The 19,572-nt window shown below is 54.8% G+C and overlaps 2 protein-coding genes across 5 annotated transcripts; one reads left to right on the top strand and one right to left on the bottom strand.

The window, feature by feature from the left end:
- Positions 1-528: 528 nt before the first annotated feature.
- Akt1s1 (AKT1 substrate 1) lies at positions 529-7,588 on the bottom strand. Of its 3 annotated transcripts, none has more exons than XM_059278325.1 (5): positions 7,181-7,582; positions 2,996-3,375; positions 2,036-2,113; positions 1,786-1,955; positions 529-1,335 (listed from the first exon to the last, which is right to left on the bottom strand). In XM_059278325.1, exons 2-5 carry the CDS (start codon positions 3,366-3,368, stop codon positions 1,192-1,194), a joined length of 765 nt encoding a protein of 254 aa, XP_059134308.1. In that variant the 5' UTR covers positions 3,369-3,375; positions 7,181-7,582; the 3' UTR covers positions 529-1,191. The 3 variants fall into 3 exon arrangements, with proteins under 3 accessions (XP_059134308.1, XP_059134303.1, XP_059134314.1); XM_059278320.1 differs by lacking the exon at positions 7,181-7,582 and adding an exon at positions 6,559-6,967; XM_059278331.1 differs by lacking the exon at positions 2,996-3,375 and having other exon boundaries at positions 7,181-7,588.
- Positions 6,991-19,390, top strand: Tbc1d17 (TBC1 domain family member 17). 2 transcript variants are annotated; one of them, XM_059278281.1, is made up of 17 exons: positions 6,991-7,678; positions 7,995-8,093; positions 8,188-8,262; positions 9,698-9,821; positions 10,993-11,200; positions 11,686-11,797; positions 11,893-12,054; positions 16,021-16,149; positions 16,236-16,339; positions 16,918-17,012; positions 17,361-17,477; positions 17,554-17,654; positions 17,759-17,858; positions 18,115-18,212; positions 18,313-18,429; positions 18,795-18,881; positions 19,015-19,390. In XM_059278281.1, exons 1-17 carry the CDS (start codon positions 7,658-7,660, stop codon positions 19,219-19,221), a joined length of 1,956 nt encoding a protein of 651 aa, XP_059134264.1. In that variant the 5' UTR covers positions 6,991-7,657; the 3' UTR covers positions 19,222-19,390. The 2 variants fall into 2 exon arrangements, with proteins under 2 accessions (XP_059134264.1, XP_059134274.1); XM_059278291.1 differs by lacking the exons at positions 6,991-7,678; positions 7,995-8,093; positions 8,188-8,262 and having other exon boundaries at positions 9,756-9,825; positions 10,999-11,200.
- Positions 19,391-19,572: the final 182 nt, after the last annotated feature.

Below are 19,572 nucleotides of genomic sequence, written 5' to 3'. Positions count from 1 at the left end.
TTCTGGGAATAAGGGCTAGCCTGGCTTTGATTTGTTCTTTAAGGCAGGGTCTCTAGAATTCCAGGTTGACATTAATTCCTGTGCCTCCTAAATCCACCTCCCTGTTGCCGGGATGACAGATGTGCGCCACAGGGCCGGCCTTCTTCACTCCTCTGAGAGACAGCAGGAAGAAGCCGTATTTGTCCCTAGCATTCGATGCCCGCCACCTCACCGCCGCACACACTCTTCCTTTGCTTCCATGATGTTGAGTTCTCTGCTGTAAAATCGAAGTCACTCCCACCTCCGGGGCAAATGCGCTAAGGCCGGGCATGGTGGGGTAGATGGGAAACGCCCGATAGACTAAGGAGCCAGTGCAAAGGGGACAAGCGGCTGCCTGCCCCGCCCGCTTGGTGGGAGATGGGAGGTTCCCGGCCACTCCACTGCCGCGTTTCCACCGTAGCTGGCCGGAATGCCGTCTTAGCCCGAATTTCATGTTATCTGAGCGGGCGCCGCAGCGCAACACCCACACACAGCACAGCACGCACTCGCTGGTCAGAGGTAAAACTTTAATCTCTCAGAGCGCCCTCCCGACTCCCGGCCCCCAGCCCACTCCCCCGCACCCAGGGCCAGGGCCGGAGAGCGGTAGAGGCCCCCTGCCCCCTACCTTGGGTGGGAGAGGGCCCTTTAAGGCACCTGTTGGGGTCGGGGGACGGGAAGCTGGTACTGTCCTGGGTAAAGGACAGACTTTGATGGACAGGCTGTTGTGGGGTGTAACCTATGGGGGCGTCAGACGCAGCGCAGGACCGGACTGTCCCCGTGGGGAACCGGATCCAAGTGTCAGGACTAGGGCAAAAACAAAAACAAAAAACCAGCCCCGTAGTGTAACAAAGTCCAGGCCTCGGCCAACGCTGGGACCGGGAGGGCTCGGCCCGCCCCCAGGAGGCCAGGGCCAATCGGGAGGGGACTGCAGAAGGGCGGCCTGCGGCTCTCGGGACATCGGGGAGCCGCCACCGTCCGCGGCCACCGTCCCGCGCCCGGGCTCCCGCGGGTAAAGCTGCTGTTGCTAGGCAAGAAACGGAGCTGACCCAGCGAGCGTTTGCGAACGGGCCAATCCCGGGAAGAATGTCCTGTTGCTGGGCGGAGGAAGGCTCCAAGACCGCGGCGGAGCGCACGGCCTTCCGCCGCCCTCAGCCCGCCCGGCGCTCTGTCCGCTCAGTATTTCCGCTTCAGCTTCTGGAAGTCGCTGGTGTTGAGCCGCGGCCGCGGCAGGTCCCCAAAGACCTGGGTGTCCTCGGCCTCCCGCAGCACCAGGGCCCGCATGCTAGCAGCGATGCGGTCCAGATCTGGCGAGGAGGGCTGTGGAGGGGAGGCGCTCAGTGCACAGGCGCCCAGTTCCAGAAGCCCTCCTGCCCTCCTGCCCGGACTGTCCGGCAGGCTCTGGACCCGGACGTCCCGGCACCCCAGCCCCCTCCAAGGCCCTGGCCTGCCAGGACAGCAGGTCCCCGCCCGGATCCCGCGGGCGTCAGATGGGAACCTGGCCATGGGGAGTTGGGGGAAGAAGCCGTGTCCTCCCCAGTGCCTTGTCTCCCCTCTGCCTCAGGCTTTTCTGTGAAGGATGGGCCAGGCCAGCACAGCCTGAGAGCACCACGCAGAATGGTGTTGGGGAAAGGAATCGTGGGAAGTAATTTGACCTTGAGCCTCAGTTTCCCTATCTGACCCCCCCCACCCAAAATGATTTGACAGATAGGGGCCTTCCTCCTAAAGCGCAGTGGGCTCCCTGCAGCAACCTGTCTCGCCCCCCCTCACCGGGCCGTTTTCCTCATCTGACGATCGCGCCTCCGTCCTCTTCTCCTTGAAGGCCCACACTGGCACCGACACGGGCAGGGACTTGGCGTACTGCTGGGTGGGCAGGGCTGCGGCCGGGGGCTTGGGGCAGGCCGGGGGGCCGGCGGGGGTCTCCTCACTCAAGCTGCCGTCTGTGACACAGGAAGGCTTCAGCTTCTGCCCCCTCCCCTCGGCCTGGCCTCCCAGGGCTTGGACAACCCAGGACCCTCACCATCTGTACTCTCCGGGTCTGACTCGCAGAAGGGGGGCAGGTCCTGGAGAGTGGCGTCCTCATCCATCATGAAGAGTCCTGTGGGTGGGACAGGCCCTGGGCCTCAACAGTCTGCGTTTGTCAGCTCCCTCAGGGCCCCTTCCGGGTGCCCACAGAGAGCTTAAACATGGAACCTCTTCAGATCTGCCTGGGGGTAGTGGGGGCTGAGAGATGGCGCAGCGGTTAAGAGCACTGGCAGCTTTTCCAAAGATCCTGAGTTCAATTCCCAGCACCCACATGGTGGCTCACAGCCATCCATCATGGGATCTGATGCCCTCTTCTGGCCTGCAGGTGTACATGTAGATAGAGCACCATACACATAAAATAAATAAATCTTGAAAAAAAAAAAAGATCTGCCTGGGACAATGTGACCCAAAATAATTCAAAAAGAAAGATGGTCTGGTGGGGACAAGACCCTGTGGCCATACCACCTGGCTCCAGAGCCCATACTCTTCATGACATGCTGGTTTCTCAGGAAGGATGAGGTGACCAGCCATAAGCAATGATAGCAAATGAGTAACTCCTACTCACCCTCAGAGCCCTGTGGTTACGGTACAGTCTGAGAATAGCAACTTCCCGACCCTCTCCAAACAGCAGTCTCTAGCTCCAGTCCCAAAGTGGGACTCCGTGGGACATGGGAAATGCTACCCGAGGCTCCACACGCCATGCAGACTGTCTGGCACCTGCTCTGCTCCTGCTTCCTCAGCTGTGGCAGCAGCCTACCCTTCCTTTCCTGCACCCCTCACAGAGAACCGTGCTCCAGTTCCTTGGCCAGCCCAGCCCTCCAGGAAACCGTGTCTGTTTAACACAGCATGTGCTGTTGGACCTTGTGAGGCCGCTAGGGATGCTGTCCTAACGATACATTAGCACAAGTGTCCAGCAACCAGCAACCCCACTCCAGCACCAGTCCCCCCAGCTCACCTCCATTATCGCTACCGCCCAGCCGCTCCCCAGAAGTCTCTGTCTCAGTGGGCTCGTCCTCCTCGTCCTCCTCATCCTCCCTCACCAGGGCTGGCCGAGGCTGAGGGCTAGGAGCAGGGCTGGGCGGCTGTGGTGCCGGTGGGGGACCAGGTCGGGTGGCGGTGGCAGCTCTGTGTGCCTGTGCGATGTCGTGGAGGCAGCGGCGGGCGGCCTCTGCCAGGGCTCCGCGGCCGTGGGCGGCATAGGCGCAGGGCCCTGGGCGGGGCGGCGGCGCTGCCGTCAGCAGCACCAGCTCTGTGCCAGTGCGGGCCCGGAAGCGCTCGGCGGCCCCCACGACGGCCTCCCACAGTTCCTCTGGCCGCCCAGACGCCATCCGCGCCCTGTGGGCCAGAGCAGGACAGAGGGGCTGAGGCTGTGCAGGATGGGCTCTGCCCATCCTGAGGGTCCATCCCAACGGGACTCCCCTTCCGTGGCATGCACCTGTCCCAGCCCAGCTCCACCCCTTTCTCAAACCTGCTGCCCCTGGACCCGAACTCGTCATTTCCAGCCCTAGGTTTCATCTTGACCCCAACCTGTTCCACACAGGAGCACTCCAAAGCCTGGAGTCCCATCTGTGTCGGCCATGAGCATTGTAGCCAAGTTGGTTTTTTTTTTTTTTTTTTTTTTTTTTTTTTTGGTTTTTCGAGACAGGGTCTCTCTGTGTAGCTTTGCGCCTTTCCTGGAACTCACTTGGTAGCCTAGGCTGGCCTCGAACTCACAGAGATCCGCCTGGCTCTGCCTCCCGAGTGCTGGGATTAAAGGCGTGCGCCACCACCGCCCGGCGCCAAGTTGGTTTTGTGGTCATTTCAGTTTGGGCTCTTCCTGTTTTTTGAGACAGGCTCTCAAGCATCCAGGATGGCCACAGACTCACTATGTGGATAAAGGTGACTCTGAAGCCCTGGTTCTCACGTGTCCAGCTCTGAGGGCTAGGGTTACACGTGCACACCACCACCACACCTGGTGTATGTGGTGCCGGGAACCGAACCCGGACTTCACCAGTGCTGGCAAGCATCACCTCAGCTGCATCAAGGCCTGTCTAGTTTTGAAGACAGGACTGACATGTACCCCACAATCCTCCTTCCTCTACTACCCCAAGAAGCTGGAATTAGAGGTGTGAAGCACCACATATCCAGCCTGATAAAAGTCTTTGAAGACTTACATGAATTTCATGTGCACCTTTTCCACGGTGTGTAGGACGTTAATACATATGTGAGCCACGCATGTAGCATACACCTGAAATCACAACACTCAGAGGCTTTGAGGTCAGCCTCGGACACAGAGACTGGTCTCAATGAAAACCACAGGTGCTTTGCAAGGTTTCTTTAGCACAGGGCCCTGGCCACTGCCGGCCACCATCCTTCACTTGGTCCAGCAGGTCCTCTTCCACTGGAGGGGAACTGCCCTCCAGAGGTTCCAGGACCAGATGGACCCTGCACTCAGCTCACTGGCCTTCAGGTCACTGCCAACCTTACACTCACCTGGTAAGGGAGCCACGCCCTCTCCAGGTCTCCCCAGCCTCCAGCACCCCCGCCCTCCTGCCCCCAGCTTCCAGGGTCACTCTCTTAGGATGGGGCTGAGCTCTGGGCAAAGGAGGATGTGTAGTGGGTAACTGTTCCAGCTCTGACCTTGAAGCACTGCCCCTAGTGAGGCAGCAGGTAACTGATACACCTTGCCTATGACCTGCCCCTGGGGCGTGGCCTCTTTGGACCCTTAAGACCCGAGAGGCTAGGTGCTGGCTCTCTTGTCTACCTTGTGATCCTGAATGCTGGATTGCAGACCAAGTCAGAGTCCTCCAGAGAACCACATTGGACTGCACCTCACCTCTCCTGGATCCTGTAACTGATCTCTTTGCTGGTTCTAAGTTTACCCAAATAATCAGATAAACTACGCGGAACTGCCTTGTTAATTGCCACTTTAAGGATGCTCAGAATCACACCACGGCGGTTACACCTCCTCAGCCCCTGCTGTTCAGGGCCCTGTAGAGCCTCTAGGGCTGTCTGCCTGCTTCCCCATCAGACAGGGAGCTCCTGGAGGGCAAGGATCTGGGTCCCCACCAAGACTGACTCAAACCTGTAGTGTGGTTATGGACCATTGTGCCTCTCTTCCCCACCAACCAGAGGGCGTGGGCAGCTGAGGACCCTCCTTGGAGGCACTGTGCACCCTACCACTGGAGGGATTCAAGACCATCAGGACCACAGGAAAGAGAAACAGAATCTGAAGTCTGAATGCAGTTTGAAAGTTCTTCTGTCACTCACACTCAAAAAAGCCAGCCTGCTCAGACTCCACACTGGCCGCCTGCCACCTGACTTAACAAGGCGGGAACTGCTCATGCTGGACCAGAAGGTGAAAACCATTCCTAACCAATCTCTCACTTCCTACGACATGAAGCAGCTGTGGTCACTCCACGTTACAGTCTTAAAGCTCCAAACTCAGGAAGACGGAATCTTGACTGTTCCACCAGCCCAGCTGGCCACTGACAAGGGCAGTCTGTGTGCGGAGCCCTCTGCCAACCCTGAGCTCCACCCTGCCTGTTTCAAGAGACTAGACTTCCCATCCCTCCCATCTTCCCACTGAGAAGGAGAAGGCTGCAGACCCCAGCCACAGACACAGGGATGACTGCAGTGGCAGTACTGTGTGCTGGCCCTGGAAGTCCTACCCACGGCTTGAGGAGGCACCCCGCGACTCCTACACACATCTCACACCTTTCCCAGCTGATGGAGGGGTCTGGAAACATAAGGCTAAGGCTCAGGGCAAGAAAAGCGACTGGTCCAAGATGACACAGCCTGTATGCTATTAGCCTGGGTTCTCAATTCTCTGAGAAGAGAAGGGCGCAGATGACGGCAGGACCCAGCTCCTGCGCACTAGTTCTCGGAACAGCCCCAGCAACCGTGTGAAAACCGTTCCAGTGGCTTGTAAAGGCGGCTCTAAGGAGGGCGACTTACTCGGACCTCCCAGGCCCGTGGCCTCCTGTGAGCTGAGGCTCAGGGGCAGACAGCAAGGGGGAGCTGTCCAGCGGGAAGCCGCAGGCCTCCCAGGGCAGGTGTGACGGGAGACAAGGACGAGGACGGCTGCAGCACGGGACGCAGAGCGGGGCGGCCCAGGGAGATCCCACCACCGAAGGCTGCGACCCCGGCTCAACCACGCCCGCGGCGCCGAGGCCCCTTCCCTGGGAAGGAAACAGGAAGTCCCGCCCCGGCGGGGACAGGGCCGGAAGTCCCGCCCAGAGGGCCCCCTCACCCACCAGCGACCCCCAAACAGCCGCATGGACGTGGCTGGCCGACAATGTGAGGGTCCCAGCCCGTTTGCACCACAGAAGTGAAGCTTGTCTAGCATTCGTCGCGAGTCGGACACGAGCGGTTGAGCGTTAGCCATTCAGCACTCAGCCAAGCGTCGCAAGGGGATCGCTGCCCCCTGACCTACGCAGACCGTACCCTGCCCGCGGCCGCACGCCCCCCCACCGCCCCTCCACCTGAGGAAAGCCAGATCCTCCCCAAACCCCAGCTCACAACGCCGCCTCCACTCACGTGCCCGTAGCCAGCATGGCCGGCCAGGCGCCGTCGCCGCCCTCAAAGGGCATGGCGGCTTCTTGCGTCACTTCCGTGCAGTTGCCCCGCCTCCATTGTGTACACTCCGCCTCCCCTACCCTGGATGCCCCGAATCGAAGAGCAACCAGAAGCTCCATCGGCAAGCAGGGAGCGATGACAACCGTGGAGCGCGCATGGGAAAGATGGCGAAAGGCTTCGGCTACGCTGTTTCGACTTGCCAGCAACAAGCACGGCCGCGCGCCTGTGCTCACACATGACAACAGGCGAAGGCAGGCGGCCGGACGTCCCGCGTCCGAAATCCGCTCCTACCACCGAGGGGGAGGGGAACGGCTCCCGCCCCGACGTGGCGTCGGCATGGCTTCATATGCCTACAGGGCGTATGGGCTCTCCCTCCCGCTTCCCCCCACCCCGCTCTTCAGCACAAAGCTGGCAAAGATTCAATATGGCAGTATTTCTTGCTTCGGTTCGCCCAGCTTAAAAATGGTGGCGCAGCCCTCTCTCCACGGTGACTAAGGAATTTGGGGCAACTTCGTTTCCAGAGGCCTGGCGGCTTCACCCCTTATCCTGAGCCCTTCAGCGCCTCTGGGACAGCTCCTCTCACCTTTTCCTTTCTCTGTTCCGCTTTTCCAACACTTCGCCGTCCCGCCCCGCAAAGAGATGGCAGCGCCCCGCACTAACATGGCTTCCTCAGAGCCGCTATGGCTTGCCCTCTAGAAAAATGGCACAATACTGGCGTCGATGCCAGTATAAAATATGGAGAGCGCCAAAGAGGCGTTCCCTAGCGATCACGAGTTGTCGGGGGCGCTCATGGCTCCTCCTACTTGTTTACTGCGTGGCGAGAACGTTATACTGCGCCTGCGCCGTCTGCTGACCCTTGCCAACAGGGCTGTCTTCACCACGTGACCTGAATCTTCGCGTCTCAACAACCCTGTTCAGATAGATGGTTTCACCCACTGCGGCTCTCCAACTTCAGGGGCGCTACCACTATCTGGCCTGGAAGGGAGGGTTTCTTCCGGATATGACAGTACATTGACCCGGAAAAGGAGGAGATCGGGGCAGTGGAACCTCCGCGGTGGCTATGGAAGGATCCAGCTACAGGGTAAGACTTGGGAACTCATTCCCTCGCTTGTCTGTAGGCGACCCCCCGCCCCCGCGATGGTCCGCTTCCACCTTCCGCTGTGCAGGGACTAGGCAGAGCTCACTCAGCAAGCACTGTGTCCTAGTGAAGACGCTGTCACTCTCCACGGTCCATAGGGAGCCCATCTCAGCCCCTCCCCTGGGGGAGGGAAACGCACGCCCAGCCCGAGCGCGGGGCGGGCCTGGAGGCTGCGCACGCCCGTCCTAGCTGGTCAGTCCGGGTCTTTGGACCTGGATGCCCCTTCCTGTACCCTGGCTCTCACCGTGCCCGCCCCTAGGTGGTATTTGAGAAGGGAGGCGTGTACCTGCACACCAGCGCCAGGAAGCACCAGGACCCGGACTCGCTCATCGCGGGCGTCATCCGTGTGGTGGAGAAGGTGAGCCGGAATGGAGGTGGCATCTGTGGGAACTTCGGATGGATGGCTGAGGGCAGTTCGGGCGACTTTACTAAGTCCTCCCTCTGTCCCTTAGGACAGCGACGTCCTCCTGCACTGGGCTCCGGTGGAGGAGGCTGGAGACCCGACCCAGATCCTCTTCTCCAAGAAGGTAGGCGCCCGCTTCTCTTCACCACTCAAGGGGAAGGCAGCGGGTACTCGGGGACCTGTGTGCCTCTTTGTTTTGTGAAATGATCTGATGGCCTGTCCTCTTGGCTGCTTGGGGACCCCTGTTGGGTGAAGGACTGGGTTCCCATTTCTTTTTTTTGTTTTTTTTTTTTTTTTTCGAGACAGAGTTTCTCTGTGTAGCTTTGGCTCCTTTCCTGGAACTCACTCTGCAGACCAGGCTGGCCTCGAACTCACTGAGATCCACCTGCCTCTGCCTCCCAAGTGCTGGGATTAAAGGCGTGCACCATCACCCCCCGGTCTGGTTCCCATTTCTTAAGGGGTATGGCCTGGGTTTGGTCTGAGGTAGCTGTCTTTTCCCTCTGATCTATTGTTAGGTTTTTTTATTATATTTATTTATTTACTGTGTGTGTATGCCATGGTGTGGGTGTGTGAAAGTCAGGATAACCTGTAGAAGCAGTTTCCTTCCACTGAGTGGGTCCCAGGGATTGAACTCAGGTTTGGCATAAGTGCTTACTAGCCCAGAGATTTAGTTTGTGTGAGGGTGGGTGGGTGTGGTGTGAGTGTATGGGCATGTGCGTGCCCTATCTATGGGTGCAGACACGTGCTGGAAACCGGGTGCTGAGCTCTAAACTCAGTGTGTTGTGTGTTGTGCAGCAAGCCCTGTTAACCACTAAACTGTCTACTTGTGTGTGTTCTACTTGGAAGAGTTGGTCCTTCTTCCTCGTGGGTTCTGTGGACTGAACTCAGATCATCCATCTTACCTGCCAAGCCGTCTGGATGGCCCTGCTCTACAGTGTCCTTTGAGACAGTACCCCTTTCTGTCCATCACGTGACTGTCAGCAGTGTTCCCTGTAGACTCACAGCTAGTCACAATGACAGTACCCATCACTTAAGGGTCTTCATTCAGGGAAAAGTCAAAAAGACAAGGAGCCTTGCAAGGCTGCCAAGTGCTGAGAACAGGGCCGGGATCTGTCCCTTCGCACTGGAGTCCGGGCTCTCGGTGCTGTGGCGTCAGGTGTAGCCATGACTCTAGGTTTCTTCTAGCCTGGCTCTTCCTCAGCCACCATGGGTGACACTAAGCAAGTTTTCTGCCCCCTCCTGCCTGTTTCCCCCCTTGTTCCGAAGGGCTGCTTTCTCACTGGGGCTTTCTTTTTTTCTTCTTTTAAGATTTATTTATTTTTTATGTATACAGTGTTCTGTTTGCGTGTATCCCTTCAGGGCAGAAGAGGGATTCAGATCTCATTACAGATGGTTGTGAGCCACCATGTGGGTGCTGGGAATTGAACTCAGGACCTCTGGAAGAGCAGCCAGTGCTCTTAACCTCTGAGCCATCTCTCCAGCCCTCACTGGGGCTTTCAAACTGCAAGCTGGAAACCCTTAAGACCATAGGTTTTCATTCCGATATTTCTTCTCCCAAGGACTCAAGTGGAGGAGAGCCCTGCACCTCAGAGGAGGAACCTACCTTTGACCCAGGCTATGAACCTGACTGGGCTGTCATTAGCACAGTGCGGCCACGGCCCCACCTGGCAGAGCCCAGGAGAGGTAGGTGGAGCTGTGCCACGGTGGTCTGGTGGGCTACATCCTGCCCTTAGTGATCATAGTTCCAAAGGCTTTGTCACCCACAGTCAAGGTGGCTTCCAGATGCTTCCTTTCTGTCCTAGGAAGGAATGGCTTGGCTCTAGGTGTACCCATGAGTTCTCCTAAAGGTTTCTAGGCTTGTGGGTTGTGGAAGAGCTGAGAGGCAGCTAATCACAGGGTAACTTTTGTTTTTCTGAGACATGGTCTCACTATGTAGCCTTTGCTGGCCTTGAATTCAGAGATTTGCCTGCCTCTTCCTGTCAAGTACTGAGATTAAAGGTGTATGTCACCATGCTCAGCCTTCCAAACCTTTGTTGTGGCTCAAGTAGTGCCTGGAGCAAAGAGGGCATTAGAGGTAAGACAGCCAGAAGACTAGGGACAGAGGACTGAGGAAGGCCTGAGAAGGTTCTGGAATATTCTGGGACAGCCATGTCCACCGGGCTTCTTTCTAATCTTAGTGTAATCGGATGTTTCCCTTTCTGTCTGCCTGGTCCCAAATAACCAACTCAGAGGCTGAATATGAGTTATAAATTCTCGGCTAATAGCTCAGGCTTGTTATTAGCTAACTTTTAAATTAAATTAACCCATATTTCTATTTATGCTTTTACACATGGTGGTACATTTATTAGCATGGCATGTCCATTTCCTGCTCTCTCTGCATCTGGCTGGTGACTCCTGACTCTGCCCTTCTCTTTCCCATCATCCTTGGTTTGGTTGCTCTGTCTACATTTCCTGCCTGCCTACTGGCCAATCAGTATTTTATTAAACCAATTCGAGTGACAAATCTTTACAGTGTACAAGTAAATTCAAGCAGATCTCTGAATTCAAGGCCAGCAAAGGCTACATAGTGAGACCATGTCTCAGAGAAAAAATAAAGTTACCCTGTGATTAGCTGCCTCTCAGCTCTTCCACAGCAAGGCAGTGCGATTATTCCACAGCAAGGCAGTGCGATTATTCCACAGCAAGGCAGTGCGATTATTCCACAGCAAGGCAGTTTTACTCCGCATGAAATGCCAGAGTACTCAGAGGTGGAGGGCGGCTTCCACCACGGCTTCTGAAGACTGTGCTCTGGAGAGCACACACTGGGTTGGCCTTTCCCACTCGTACTGCACCAGTAACGCACTGCTTTCCCCAGGTGCAGAGCCCAGCTGTCCCCGGAGCTCCTGGGCCTTCTCGGTGAGCCTGGGGGAGCTCAAGTCCATCCGCAGATCGAAGCCAGGCCTCAGCTGGGCCTACCTGGTCCTGGTGACGCAGGCTGGAGGCTCGCTCCCTGCCTTGCACTTTCACAGAGGGGGCACCCGGGCCTTGCTCCGGGTCCTCAGCCGCTACCTGCTGTTGGCCAGGTAAGCCCCTGCCTGCGATGGACCTGTGAGCCAGCACGTCCTTCTGCGGCTGCAGTCACAGGACAGTGAGCGAAGCACAGTGCTAATGGAAAGGCGCTAGAAAGATCCAGGCACATACCCTTGCGGTCCCAGGATTTGTTTGGAGGGCTGACAGGAGGGTGGAGAGTTCAAGGCCAGTGTGGGCTACATGAGACTGAAAGTGAGGGCAGGGAGGGAAGAAATGGCCGATCTCAATGGGACTTAGGTAGTAGTCTCCTGATGCATAGAAAGTATCTCTTCATCCCCACCAAGCTGCTCATTGGCTCCTCCCTGAATCAGTCACACTGGCCCGGAAGTGCAAAAGCCTCACTGGCCTCCAAGGCCCAGCTCTGGTCTGGAGCCTCTTCTTGCAATAACACTTGGGTGATGAGAAAGGGACTGTAGCACCTAGGGCAGGGTATGGCCAGGTGCGTCAGGCCTGGGGCCTCGTGTGTCCCCTCTCCCAGCTCTCCGCAGGACCCCCGCCTCTACCTGGTCTTTCCCCACGACTCCTCCGCCCTCTCCAGTTCCTTCCACCACCTGCAGCTCTTTGACCAGGACAGCTCCAGTGTGGTGTCTGTGAGTGTTCCAGAACCAGACGCAGGGTGTGCGTGCGTGGCTGTGACGGGGGGGAGAGCTGGAGGACAGCTCTGATATCTGTTGCCTGTCCCCAGCGCTTCCTCCAGGATCCCTACTCCACCACCTTCAGTAGCTTCTCTCGAGTGACCAACTTCTTCCGGGGAGCCCTACAGCCGCACCCCGAGGGAGCCTCCTCCCCTGACCTGCCCCTGCTGCCAGATGATGAGCCAGAGCCTGGCTTCGAGGTCATCTCCTGCGTAAGTGTCAGGTGACCCTGCTCGGGACTTTCTGTGGTGCTACACAGGCATGTGACTTCAAGGACTCAGTTTTCTCCTTGGTGTACCAGGCTTTTTCTTTTGGGCCACCAGCCAGCTCCCAAATCATAGAGACTAGTTTTGAATGCTCGGCCTAGCTTGGGCATGCTTCTGGCTAGGTTTTTTTTTTGTTTGTTTCGTTTTGATTAAACTTAAATTGACCTGTTTCTCTTTTTCTACCTTTTTCCTCCAGGCTTATTACCTTTCTTATTCTGTTTATCTTACCTTCACTGATTCTCTATGTCTGGCTGGCGGATGCCTAACTTCTTGCCTTGGGCATGTCCCTCATTCTCTCTTCCTTCTCTCATTCTTCCTTCTTCTTCTCTTGAACCTAGATTTCTTCTCCTATTTATTCTCTCTGCCTGGCAGCCCTGCCCATCCTTTCTCTGCCTGGCTATTGGCAATTCAGCTTTTTTTTAAACCAATCAGGTGCCTTAGGCAGGCAAGGTGAAACAAATGCAACTCATAATTAAACACATATCCTCATCGTTAAAACATGTCACAGCGTGGTTGTGTGGGTTCATGAAGGACTTGATGTTGAATGAAGATTCAGAGGCACCTTAAGAAGGAATCTAGCCTTTCATCTAGCTGCAGGGAAATCCACAATTTTTTTTTTTTTTTTTTTTTTTTGGTTTTTTGAGACAGGGTTTCTCTGTGTAGCTTTGTGCCTCTCCTGGAACTCACTTGGTAGCCCAGGCTGGCCTCGAACTCACAGAGATTCGCCTGGCTCTGCCTCCCGAGTGCTGGGATTAAAGGCGTGCGCCACCACCGCCCGGCCCAATGTTTCTTAGTAGCTTAGTAAAGCATTATGCAGTCTATCGCTGGGGTTCCTCATATCCCCTTTCTGTTTAACAAGCATGCCTACAGATTGAGTGGAGACTTTTTGTAAAGGCCAATTGTGGAATTTTACAATTTTTGAAAAATTATAGATACATCAGTGTCAAAATCCAATAGTCCTTCAATCTCAATCCTATTTAATTTTACTTTTAATTTAGGCCATTCATCATTGATAACTGTTTGCCAAAACACCTTTTTTCCTGTACTTCCAAAGCCTCCAGTTCTACATATAGGCATCACTTTGCCTTTAAGATATGGAAGCAATAATAATTGAACAATTCTATCACCAGCTTCTATTTCCATGGTTCTTTTTACATATGCCATCTATAAAAGCATTAAAGACAATCTCTATAGGATTTTAAGAGCTAACCGTAGGCAATACTCTGGAGTTATTTTTATAAAATCTTAAAAAGAGGATCGTTTTTTATAGATCCAAAGTAACATGTAAATGCAACTTGCCAAGTATTAACAGTGTGGATCAAACAATTCACCTGTATTTTATTTAGTCAAAAAATAATTTTGTAAGCTCTTTATCAGTAAAAGATTATTTTCTATGAGTTTTTTTTTTTTTTTTTTAAAGATTTATTTATTTATTATGTATACAATGTTCTGCCTGCATGTATATCTGCAGGCCAGAAGAGGGCACCAGATCTCATTACAGATGGTTGTGAGCCACCATGTGGTTGCTGGGAATTGAACTCAGGACCTCTGGAAGAGCAGTCAGTGCTCTTAACCTCTGAGCCATCTCTCCAGCCCTTCTATGAGTTTTTATCCTAGTAACCACATTATTTAATAAGCTTACAAACCAATTTGTTTTAGATGCTACATTTTTAAGACTTTAACCAAGAATTTCTCGAAAGCAACTTAAAGAGCGAGCCAAATTCTCAGTAATGATCAACAGACGAGAACATATCTAATATGTAGTTTAAAATTGTGAATCCTGTTCCTTTATCTTATCATCATGAAAATCAAACATTCATCGAAACATTTATTAGACAATCTAAAGAAGAGAACATTCTCTATACACTCATTAATATCTCTGGAAAATCAAACAGCATCGACTTAGCATTCGAAGTCCTGCCGGCAACCGTTCTTCACCAGAAGTTGAGTCTGTTTAAACTTCCTCTTTGTCCCATGAAGAGACTACTAATAATGAGTTATTCCCACCGTTAGGGAAAAACAGAAAACATTTCCCATGGAGGGATCTTTAATACAGAGTTATTCCTGCTCTGAGGGAAAAATAAAAAACATTCACACCAAGGCTAAGCAAACAGACAACAAAATTCTAAGCTCTGGGCTTGCTTGCTCAGCCAGCAGCAGTGAGGCCCACCTGTTGATTCTTTGTAATTCAGATACCGACATTCTGTGCTGGCAGCCAGAAGGAACTCAGAGGTTTAGCTGTCCTTATTCTTATATAGAGGAACCTTTTCTTTCTCTATTACTATTGGGAAGAGGCTTTTTTCTTTCCTTTATCTTTCTTTTATGGGGCCTTTTAATCTTTAGGCCTAGTTTCAATATTTTTTCCCTTTTTACCAGGAAAATCCTTTTTCTTGATTAAAAATTTCTCCCTTTTCAGTCGAGAAATTTCCTTTTATTTCCTTTCCTTCCCTCTTTTCTATTGGGAAGATTTCCTTTTTTTATTTTATTTCTTTCCCTTTTCTCTACTGAGAAAAGTCTTTTTCCTAGATTTATTTCCTGTCTCAGGAGCCATTCTGTCTTTAAAAATTGTGCAGTTACCACTTTTTCTTTCTTTTTTTTTTTTTTTTCACTTGTGACAAGCATTTTAGCAACTGTACGTTTTGTTGCTCCTGAGATGTGGAGTTTAATTCCCCACGACCCTGCTGATCCTGGAGTCCTCTTACTCTGAGAGTGCTCCCTCCAGGTCTTCAGATGGCGGCTCCTCTGTCCTCCAGCGGATCCTTTGTCACCAGTTGTCACAGCGTGGGGGTGTGGGTTCACGTGGGACCAGACCATTGAGGCACCTTAGGAATGAGTCTAGCCTTTTGATGCTGCAGGGGGATCCGGTCTCTAAGGACTGAAGCACTTTCCCTTCACCCAGGGCATTTTAATTTTTCTCTGTATCTACAGTTTAGCCAGTTCATTTTCCATATGCTCAAAACAACCTGAATGAAGCCTCCAAAAATACAATGCCTAGTGCAAGTTTCTTGACTCATCAGGTGCCACAGTTTCCCAGGTTTCCTGAACCAAGTTCTGCACAGGCTTTGTATCCTTGGGAGACTCAGACAAGATTCACATAGAGGCCAACAAGAGAAACCAAAGGTAACCGAGAATTGAAAGATGGATTAGGGCTAGGTGTAGCTCTGCAGCTAGGCCAGGTGTAGCCCAGCAGGAACGCAGCCATAAAAACATGCAGCACAACCAAAAATACCAACCTTCACAAAGTTAAAGGAATATTCTGCAGCATAAACAAATGTAACACGTCTCTGCCTAGTTAAAATAATATTCCACGGCACCTCGGTAACGTGAGCAGTGTCTGGAACTGCGTAAGAAGTGACCACAGAGAGCTCGTGTTCTGGGCCAGCTCCTTAGTGACCTTGGTGGTGGGTGTTTTCCTTTCTTTCTTTTTTTTTTTTGGTTTTTCGAGACAGGGTTTCTCTGTGTAGCTTTGCGCCTTTCCTGGAACTCACTCTGTAGCCCAGGCTGGCCTCGAACTCACAGAGATCCGCCTGCCTCTGCCTCCCGAGTGCTGGGATTAAAGGCATGCGCCACTGCCGCTCAATTGGTGGATGTTTTTCTTATGCTGAGGATCCAGCCAACCCCCAGAGCTCTTACATGCTAGGCAGGTTCTCTACCACTGAGCCATGCCCCCGCCCCTCACTGGTGATCTAGACCAGCACTCCCCTGCTGAGGTAGTTTCCCAACCCTTCCAGTCTTCCAGCCTGGCCTTAGACTGGGTGGTCCTCTTGCCTCAGGCCTGGCTGTGGCTGTTCTGTTCTCAGGTGCCACCTTTTCTGGAAGCTTCCTGCTGACCCCTGGTCTTTAGGGTTCCTCCAGCCCAGGAAGGCTTGGTGCTCACTTGGACTTGGGGCTCACCTTCCCTGTGTCCTGCAGGTGGAGCTGGGGCGGCGTCCCATAGTGGAGCGGGCTCCTCCAGTCACAGAGGAAGAATGGGCTCACCATGTGGGTCCTGACGGTCGCCTGCATAATATCCCCGAGTTAAAAAGTCGGATCTTCTCAGGGGTGAGTGTCGGTGGATGTAGGCTAGGATGGGCTGGCAGCTGGCCAGGAGGAAGCCCCTTGACCTGTTTGCTCCATTGCACCCCCAGGGTCTTAGCCCTGGCCTGCGGCGGGAGGCTTGGAAGTTCCTCCTGGGGTACCTTAGCTGGGAGGGTTCAGCTGAAGAACACAAGGCCCACGTGCGGAAGAAAACGTGAGTGAGACAGTCCGGCCCTTGTCCTCCAGACAGCTCTGCCCTAGGGCTTGGGCTTGACTCCCTCGTCTTCCATGTCAGGGTGTACTGGAGCCAGCACAGCCCCTGCTGGTTCATAGGATTAGTGTCAACTATACTGGGGCATCTTCCTTAGACGCTGCTGTGAAGCCACTGTATGCAGTGAACAGGCTCACCCCACAGGGTCGCCTCCTGACCTGGAGTCCCTGTCAGGCTGATGCTGCGCTGCTGTAGTTCCTGCAGCTTTACGGTAGCTGTCAGCTCCTTCCTGAGGGTGTCATACACCTGCCGTGTCTGGCCCCTAGTGAGGACCCGAGGATGCCTCAGTGCCCTTGGACATGCTTTTCCAGCAGAGGGAGGGGTGGTGACAGATATTACCAGAAGCCCACGGGTGTTCTGTGTAGAGAGACATCAGGGTTGAGGAAGAAGGGAGAGGCAAGGACCAGGTGGCTGTGTGGGCGGGGCAAGGCTTGGGTAGTGATGGTGTGGGCAGGTGCTCCTCTCCTGTTCCCTGGGAGCTGTGCTAGCAAGGGCCATAGCTCCCATGCCCCTCCCCTCAGGGATGAGTACTTCCGAATGAAGCTGCAGTGGAAATCTGTGAGTGCTGAGCAGGAGCGGAGGAATTCACTGCTGCATGGATACCGAAGCCTCATTGGTGGGTGTGTGGCAGGGTGGGGGGCAGACAGGAAGCAGCTGGGTGGGAGTTGGGGCGGTGGGGGTGAGCTGCAGAGGGTAGGCAGGACGGGAAGAGGCCTTGTTGACTCTCACTGGAAGATGGTGTGGCTCTACCTGGCTGTGACTGTTTTCCCACCTGTAGAGGCATCGCCAGGGTCTCACACTGGCAGGGTGGCAGTGATAGGTTCTGGCCAAGCCCCCACCCTCACTCTAGCGTGAGCCCTGAAGCTGAGGGCTGCCAGCATGCAGGAAGTAGGGCTGGTACCTGTGACCAGCTGGGAAGGCCAACTAACCTTCCTCATGTTCCTACCATGTTGGGCCCCCACAGAGAGAGATGTAAGCCGCACTGACAGGACTAACAAGTTCTACGAAGGCCCTGAGAACCCCGGATTGGGCCTGCTCAATGACATCCTCCTAACCTACTGCATGTACCACTTCGACTTGGGTGAGCGCTGCACTGATGGAGAAGGCTGGGTGCCTTGGGTGCTCAAGGTGTTGCAGCTGACCCTGTGTTCCCCCAGGCTATGTTCAGGGCATGAGTGACCTCCTGTCCCCAATCCTCTTCGTTGTTCAGAACGAAGTGGATGCCTTCTGGTGTTTCTGTGGCTTCATGGAACTTGTGGTGAGGCACAGGATGGGAGAGGGAGTGCCGTGTTGGGGACAGCCACTAAGGCATCCAGTCAGCACGGTACTCTGTTCTCATCTCACACTTCCTGTCCCCTGCAGCATGGGAACTTTGAAGAGAGTCAGGAGACTATGAAGCGGCAGCTTGGGCAGCTTTTGCTGCTTCTGCGGGTGCTGGATCAGCCGCTCTGTGATTTCCTGGGTAGGTCCTATGTGCGACCATCGAATGAGAAAAAGTCCCAAGTAACCTGGTATTCAAAGCTTAGGGGATGGGAAGTCTGCCCACCTTAGGCCAGGTGAGGTTTCTCTGGACCCTTTCTTGGTGTAGTATACGGTGGTGGCACCATCCTGAGTACCAGACCTCATGTGTGCAGTCATGCCTGTCACCTGCCTTTGCCAGCTGCTGAGGACATTGATCTGGACTAGGCGAGCCTAACTGCCTGCGGTCCCTCCTCTAGATTCCCAGGACTCGGGCTCACTGTGCTTCTGCTTCCGGTGGCTGCTCATCTGGTTCAAGAGGGAATTTCCCTTCCCTGATGTCCTTCGGCTGTGGGAGGTGGGCAGCCAGTTGGGGTGAGATGCTGGTGGAAGGGCTGGGAGGTAAAGCGAGATGGACATGTCAGAGTGGGGCTTCAGGGTTCCTTCCGATACCCCAGGTGCTGTGGACTGGGCTTCCTGGCCCCAATCTGCACCTGCTGGTGGCATGTGCCATCTTGGACATGGAGCGGGATACACTGATGCTGTCTGGCTTTGGCTCCAACGAGATCCTTAAGGTGAAGCGAGGGCACTTCCCTCATGCTGCGTTGACTTAGGTGTGGTGACCACCTGCAATGTGTGGTCTTGGTCTTGTTGAGTGGATCGCCTTGTCTGGGTTGGGTTTGAACTGTTATCCCCCACCTACCAGGTTACCAGCCCTGTACCTACAGAGTGGTGGAGTAGAGAAGCCTGCTCCTCCCCAGTTAGGGCCCTTCCCATTATGCTGCAGCATCCAGCTGTCCCAGCGGGGAGTGCTGTAGAAGACTGTGGCAGGCCAGGAATCTGGAAGGCCTCCCCTAGCTGGGTCCTGTACCCCCAGGGCGAGCCTGCTTCCGTCTATCCCCAGAACGTGGGCATGCGCCTTACCCCCCCCTTCCTGCAGCACATCAATGAACTGACCATGAAGCTGAGCGTGGAGGACGTGCTGACGCGGGCAGAGGCCCTGTACCGGCAGCTGACTGCCTGCCCAGTGAGTCCTTTGCTCTTAAGGACTAAACCCCCATGGCTCTCCCCGCCAGGCCCCCTCCCCCGTCCCAGGCCCCCTCCCCTTTTGACTCCACCCCCACTCACCACCTAGCCTCTTGGACACCCTCCCTCCCCAGGAGCTGCCACACAATGTGCAGGAAATCCTGGGACTGGCGCAGCCCAAGGAGCCCGGTAGCCCGTCTCCTCCGGTCTCCCCGCTGCCGCTGTCGCCCACTCGGGCCCCGCCCCCGCCCCCGCCGCCGCCGCATGAGGATGTAGTCCCGCAGCCTGACAGCAGCCTGGAGATCTTGCCCGAGGACGACGACGGCGGCGCCGACTCCTAGCCCGATGCACCTGACTGGTCCCAAGGCCTGTGGGGGAAGGAGGCCTGGAGCAGCAGCAGACCTTAAGCCGGCGATGAAGTGGAGGACAGTCCTCCTGGAGGTCGAGGACTTCCAGAACCCGCCCACCAGCTGCCAGTGTGAGGCAATAAACCGTGCTTGTTTGACCGCGCCGGAGTCAGCAAGCCTTGTTTTCAGTTCTCGCCCACAGCCCAGGCTGGCCTCAAGACCTGTCAGCACCTTATTTTCCAGTAGCTTCTGATCTCTACTTGATCACAGTGTAGTGTTCACCCAAATGTCGCCTGCCCAAGGCAGCTATCTTCAGGAAACCAGAGCAGTGGAGAGTGGGGGAGG

This window comes from Peromyscus eremicus, chromosome 1 (genome assembly GCF_949786415.1).
Source record: "Peromyscus eremicus chromosome 1, PerEre_H2_v1, whole genome shotgun sequence".
NCBI classification, from domain to species: Eukaryota; Metazoa; Chordata; class Mammalia; order Rodentia; family Cricetidae; genus Peromyscus; species Peromyscus eremicus.
Note: the sequence above shows the minus strand (reverse complement) of the source record. Positions and strands in the feature narration are given on the sequence as shown.